Genomic DNA, 7107 nt, shown 5'->3' on the forward strand with positions numbered 1-7107 from the left:
CGAAAGATACAAAAATTTGAAGTTTATGACACAATTTCGAGGTTGGTTTGAAGGGTACGCCGAGCATACAGTACTTACGCCCAGCGTACTTGATATGATGAACACATATCATGCACTCTTGACACGTTCGAGGGTCGGGTTTCGATCACTCGTCACCATGTAGGTACGCCCCAAATACGAGGGGTACGCCCCGCATAGAGGACTGCTAAGCAGTACGCCCAACGCACCGAGGAAATCAAAGAAAGAAATCGAGAGCAGCAATAACGCCAGTAGCCGAAGAGGGAAGTTTCCGGTGTCCGGCGGTATCTCTTCTACTATAGGCTGTTAAATGAGGAAGAATCGCCGTAGCAAATGATTGAGAAAATGGAACAAAATGAAAGCAGATCGAAGCAGAAAGAGGAAGTGATTAGCTGTAATCTGCGTTGACCTTTAGTGGCGACACCCAATAGCGACGACAAATGAATCAATACCGACGATACAAATCATTAGCGGCGACCTACGAAGAGGTAAAAGAAGGTGCATTTTTTTTACCTTTAGCGGCGACAATTTTAAGTCTTTAGCGACGACATTTTGTCGTCGGTATTGGTTTTGTGCCTTCCATGAGTTTCCCAAACATTAGATTAGAAAAATGATCGAATGGTTGACGTTTAACAGAGCGTGAAAACGCGGATACGGATAAGAAGACATTACCGGCGATAACATCTTTAGCGGCAACTTATCGATTTGTCGCCGCTAAAGGTGCTCTCGCCGCTATTTGTATCGCCGGTAATGACTATATTTCTTGGAGTGATACTGCAAGGATAATATATGTTTTTAAATAACACAATAGGAAAACACACTTTTTATTCGTATTTTCTTTGTCTACATTGCCAACAAGAAAATAAATTCTGCACACAAATCTTAAGATACCAATTTCAAAAGTTAACACTTCTCCATTTCAACATCTGACGATTTACCCTTGTCTTTCTTGTACCAAGCTGCACATACAAGATAAATTGCAAAATTTACGCCGCTCAAAGCCGCCACTAATCCATAGAAGAGATCAAGCCTTCCATTATTAATGTTGTTGGCGAGCCACCCACCTTCACCATTGTTTCCGGTGACATTCTTCACCACAGTCACCAAGAGACTACTCAAGAAAAAACCCAGTGACAGCGTTGTTAGAAACAGACCAGTGCTCATCGTTTTCATCCCTTTTGGTGATCTAGTGATAAAAAAATCAAGCTGGCCGGTGTAAATAAACGCCTCACCGGACCCCACGAGGAAGAACTGTGGGATCAGGATGAACACGCTGATAGGAAGAGGCTCCGTCGTCTGAGTGGGGTGCCGCCTCGCCACAGATAATCTTTTCACCTCGCCCAACGACGCTGCCGCCATTCCTAGCGCTGAGAGGGCAAGACCTAATGCAATTCTCTGTAAATCAGTAAATCCCGGTGTTCCTTTCCATTTCTTCCAAACTGGGATAATCAGAGAATCGTACACCGCGCAGCTGAGCAAGATTGCAGCGACGAAGAAGACAGTGAGGGATCCGGCAGGGATTTGGAAACCTCCGACAGTTCTTCTCATTGTGGCTGCTTGCTCGACGGAAAAGGTAATCATTTGGGCATAAGTAGTCCAAAAAAGAATCGTTGTCGCCCATATTGGCAGTAGCCTCACCATCATCTTCACTTCCTCCACCCTTGTCACCGTACATAGCTTCCATGGATTCCAAGAACTCGAAGAATTTTTCTCAAAGTCACCTTCTGCTACTATTGCTGCCTTGTCTAAGCAACTACATGCAAGAAAATAAAGTAGTATTAGCGACAAAATATGTCTCAATCGAATATTACACAAGTGACGCTAGTGAGTGAAAGGAATATACCGAAACTGATTCGTGTGATGGATTCTTGAAACCTCAGGTGAATTTTCGTATAACAAGCCTGAATCATAAGGAAGATCCATCTTTCTCTTCTTTATAGCAGCAACAATGACTTGGAAAATTTGAACAATAGGACTTCCTGCACTTTTTTTGTACCTGTATCTTTTAGTCCCAGACAAGAGCACCAAAATTGCGGTGAACATTGAGACTGAACAAATTCCGTAAGCCCAACTTCTACCAACTTCATCTTGTATGTACACTAGCACTGTAACTGCCATTAACGTTCCCAAACTTATAAAGAAGAAAAACCTATTAAAGAAATACGCCATTTGTGTCTTTTCCTCTTCATTCTTTTCGTCGAACTGGTCAGTCCCAAATCCCGAAACACTTGATTTCAGGCCACCCGTGCCAACGGCTATAAGATACAAAGCAAGATACAAGATCCCCATTTGGAAACCACTTGCTTGTTTGCAGTTTTCAAGAGAGTGGCATGGTGGTGGCCTGAACTGTGGTAGTTTGGTCGACAATGCCAACGCACACGTACCCTAAAGAAAATAGTGTCAAGAATCAAGATGTCGAATTACCCATCATCATACGTGGTACAAGTGTATTGATGGAATACGAATAACTTACAAGAGTTTGAATGGATGCAAAAATGATGATAGTTTTGTATCTTCCAAGAAAAGTGTCAGCTAAAAAGCCACCAAGAAGGCACAAAAGGAAAGAAGTGCCCATGAAATCGGTGACGACATTGGCTGAAGCTGAGCTGGAGAGATGCATGGTTCCACCCAAATACGTCACCAGGTTTACTGCGATTCCCATCGTGGAAAGCCTCTCGCATATTTCGATTCCTGTTGTTTGAGTAAAAAGTCAAATTACAAGATTCTTGTTTTGACTAGGAATCAAGAAAACATGAGTGATGATTGATTATGAGAAAGATTGTCTATCTTCATAACACGATCTACTGTTATATTTGGAGAAATTAAGGAACAGTTAATGTGTATGAGAAATGATTTTTTGTTTGCGGGAAACATTTGAATTTGTAAATTTGATTTGATTTGAAAAGCCATAAGTTCTTGGTGCGTATGTTAGTCTTTAGATGACAAGTTTTACTCATTAGGCGACCATAATTATCCCTCCCAAAAGACCCAATTTAAGTATAGTTCTTTATGCGTCTCATATCGTACCCTTTAGTGCCTATTGCTCTCTTGAGTTAGACACTACGAACCATCACTTTCTACAAAGAAATCAAACAGAAGAATGTGGAAGATAAAAGAGATTAACCTAATCTTGAACTTTTGATTGCAAAAGTAAGCCCAAACATTGAGATGTGAATCTTCGTTTAAGTTCATTTCTATCTATCTATACAAATATGTTTTACGACAAGATTACAGATGACCACATCCTTTGTATTAGCGGGAATATATCTTAATTTGTTGTACGTTTATTTGTATTTATTCAAAGTTTCCACTAGCCAAAACTGGCCCATGCATGTCAGAACAACGAGGAAGATAACCAAAAACACTCATAAGTCATCCTTAACGTTTATCGCTAGCATTGACATACATATATATATATATATATCTGAATCGATCTCCTTCCATTCACTTCCACTTACATACAGAGGTCGTATATTTGGAATATTCAAATTAATATATAAGTGTAAAAACATAAAGTGGCCAAATGCATGACAGAATTAATAATATGAACTGACCAAGGATGAGGGAAGCAGGCACCCAACCACCAGTTTTCACCCTATCAGCAGGTAAACCCTTGTAATCTACAGCGTCAGCTACGGTTAAACCAACCTTACCCTCCTGATCAACACATACGAAACAAAGAACTTAAGCTATGAAACCAACGAAATCATCAAAAGAAAGTTTGTACTCTGAAGAAACCAAGAATTAGGGTTTAGTAGCTAGCTACATATGATATTGTTTACCATGATCTGTCTTTCCTTTCCCCTTGTCTTGTGAAAGAGGATTGAAGTCCGAAAGGAAAGCCTGTTTCTGTTTCGTAGAAGAACTCTTCCTTATATAGCCCAAAACGTTATAACTTGTAGTGAGAATATTATGTTCTGTCGACAGATCATTATGTTAATCGGCAAAGATAGCCCTACCACATCTGCATCAGAGGATTCTAGCAATGTGTATCGCACTTAGAGTTTTATTGTGTACATAAAAACAAGCTTCAGATTTAACTCAACATTATTTGAATCGTTTTAAAGCAGCCTCGGTCACTTTCAATGTCACTGTGCTTAACGCTTCTTCTATTATATATATTTGGTTTTATTTTACTGCAAGATTAAAAAATTACATGGGTACTAATTGAGGAGACAAAATATTCTTTCACAAAAAAGAAAACCAAAAAGTTGATGCTGAATTTTAGTGGAAGCACATGTGCGAGACGAATCCAGCACTGTAGAACATGCATTGTTACCTATTTCTGTTACAAACTACCAGCAATCTACATAAGTTTCTATAGATTGTCATGTATATATGTGGTACGTGTTATTTTCCATGTTTTGTGAGCCATAAAAGCAAAATAAATAATGGTACACCCATACATTTTGTTAATCATTAGTTCTCTTGAGTGCTTCTTCAACCCCACATAAAATAAAGTCGCCATGTTTTTGGTTTTCGTTTTAAGTTTCAGCGTCATTATTAATTATCCCAGGGGAAAGAATGTTATGAAAGAAATTGTTTGGCCGTGTTACATGGATGATTGTGTACCATATATCAAGTGTTTTGAACGTGCTTTGATTCATTAGTGACCACATATAGTTCTTAAAATGTGTAGTCAATTTCAAAGAAAATGGCTATTTCTTATGCTTTAGGTTATATATATATATATATATATATATATATATATATATATATATATATATATATATATATATATATATATATATATATATATATATATATATATATATATATTTTGATGGAATAATTCGGAAATATATTTAATTGTTTTATGTCATGTTTTTATTATGTGTTGAATAATTCAAGCTATGTTGGCTGTTGAAGTCCAAGTCTTAAGCTAGTAAGGGTAGTTGTAGAAATTTTAGCATTTTTCTTTGTTTAAATAGATAGTTGAGTAAATTACACGAATGGTCCCTATGGTTTGGGTTAGTTTGCGCGTTTGGTCCCTAACTTATTTTTTTAACTCGAAAAGTCCCTACTGTTTGTTTTTGTTATACGCTTGGTCCTTACTTTTTGTTTTTGTTACGCGACTGGCCCCTATCTTACCTAAAAAAAAACTATTATTTAAATAGGAAAAAAAGGTATGATAGGTAAGGTAAGGTGATGGGGGTTGGGGTTGGGGTGTGTTTAATTAAATATTTAAAAAAATCAATGGCAAAATAGTTTTTTAGGTAAGACAGGGACCAAACGTGTAACAAAAACAAACAGTAGGGACCTTCCGAGTTAAAAAAATAAGTTAGGGACCAAATGCGCAAATTAACCTAAACCATAGGGACCATTCGTGTAATTTACTCTAGATAGTTAGTGTGAACGTTGTTATCACCACCTTTTTCCTTTCAATTCAGTGAATAAAGGCTCCAAAAGCTATAAGCTTTAAGCACTTTCGTGCTCTGTTTCTTTTGTTTTAGTGTTTCATTGTTATAACCCTGTTAAAAGGCTTGTTGAAAAGCCAACATTTTGGTATCAAAGCAACCTGGTACATGCCCAAGTATCAACCCCGGAAAGAAGAAATGACGGGCAACGACAGCAATGAAAATGGTGACAAAGATGGACAAATTACTCTACACTATCCGATGTTGACTAGATGCAATTACAGTGCACCGAAAATTAAGATGAGGGTCTTTATGTTAGCTCAAGGTGTTTGGGATGCACTAGAACCCAGAACAGCCAACACTCTTGTTGAAGCAAAGAAGGATAACATGGCATTGGCTGCCATTTATCAGGGAATACCGGAGGACCTACTCATGACATTGACAGAGAAGAAGACTGTCAAAGAAACTTGGGAAGCTCTAAAAGTTATGTTTGTAGGAGCCGACAGAGTGAAGGTTGCCATGATCAAAACACTCAAGGCTGAACTAGAAGCCATGAGCATGAAAGAAACGAAGAATATTAATGACTTCACCGGAAAAGTAATTAACACAGTCAATATGTTACGAACCTTGGGAAATAAGGTAGAAGAATCTCAGGTTATGAAGAAGTTACTCAGGGCGGCGTCATCCAAATTCCTTCAGATTCCCTCAACACTCGAGCAATTTGGAGATTTGGAGTCAATATCTGTTGAAGAGGTGATCGGAAGACTCAAAGCGTATGAAGAACGCATGAAAAGTTCGGGTGAGAGTGATGATCGGAAGCTCCTATTGACTCACAAAGAATGGTCCGATCGAAACAAAAGGAAGTCAGAAGGTGACTCAAAGCAAAGATCAAGCCATGGTGGATTGGGTGGCACACGTGGTGGTCGTAGCAGAGGTAAAGGGAGAAATGGAGGAAGTCGTGGTGGCAGACGCGGAACGCATCACCACAAGGAAGGCAATTCTGGTGCATTGAGTAGCCATGAAAAAAGTAACATTCAGTGCTATAATTGCCAAGAGTATCAGCATTACACATCTGAATGTAATAACCCACGAAAAGAACGAACCCACGAGAACAACCTGGTCCAAGAACATCATGAGAATGAGCCTGCCCTGTTGTTGTCAACATGTGAAGATGACAACCTAGTGTTCCTGAATGAAGAAAATCTTAGTCCCCAATTGAGAACCCATGGCAATCCAAAGAATTCATCTTGCATATGGTACCTGGATACAAGTGCTAGTAACCATATGACTTGAGACAAAACCAAATTCATGAATTTGAATGAATCAATTCATGGTTTTGTGAAATTTGGAAATGAATCAAGAGTGAGAATTGAGGGAAAAGGCTCGATAGTTTTCAAATGCAAGGATGGTGGGTGTCGAAAACTAGATGAGGTGTACTACATATCCGATTTACGTAGCAACATCATTAGCCTGGGTCAATTAGCATAAGGTGAAGATGAGATAAAAATCAAGGATCCGTTTTTATGGGTGCATGACTCGAATCGAAAGTTGCTCATGAAGGTTCGAAGGTCATGCAATAGACTCTATAAGATACAACTAGAAGAGATCACACCCATCTGCCTAGTTGCTGAAACTGATGAGTCCATATGGTTGTGGCACAAGCGAATGGGCCATATCAACTTTAATTCGATGAAGAAAATGGTAGATAAAGGCCTAATTGAAGGTGTGCCTC

At 38.8% G+C, this 7107-nt stretch overlaps 1 protein-coding gene across 1 annotated transcript; it reads right to left on the reverse strand.

Annotated features, from left to right (window-relative positions):
• Nucleotides 1-826: 826 nt before the first annotated feature.
• LOC145008982 (Major facilitator superfamily protein) lies at nt 827-4027 on the reverse strand. The gene is made up of 5 exons (XM_078967630.1): nt 3801-4027; nt 3573-3675; nt 2492-2709; nt 1862-2403; nt 827-1771 (listed from the first exon to the last, which is right to left on the reverse strand). The coding sequence occupies exons 1-5, from the start codon at nt 3801-3803 to the stop codon at nt 922-924; spliced, it is 1716 nt and encodes a 571-aa protein (XP_078823756.1). The 5' UTR covers nt 3804-4027; the 3' UTR covers nt 827-921.
• Between the last annotated feature and the right edge of the window lie 3080 nt (nt 4028-7107).

This window comes from Lactuca saligna, chromosome 8, assembly GCF_052625555.1.
Source record: "Lactuca saligna cultivar CGN05327 chromosome 8, ASM5262555v1, whole genome shotgun sequence".
Taxonomy (NCBI): domain Eukaryota; kingdom Viridiplantae; phylum Streptophyta; class Magnoliopsida; order Asterales; family Asteraceae; genus Lactuca; species Lactuca saligna.

Bases quoted from the DNA above. Each gene is read 5' to 3' on its own strand.
- LOC145008982 (XM_078967630.1), bottom strand. The intron at 2,710-3,572 runs GTCAGTTCATAT...CTCAAACAACAG, and splicing joins GCCTGCTTCCCTCATCCTTG to GAATCGAAATATGCGAGAGG. The intron at 2,404-2,491 runs GTAAGTTATTCG...TATTTTCTTTAG, and splicing joins TTGCATCCATTCAAACTCTT to GGTACGTGTGCGTTGGCATT.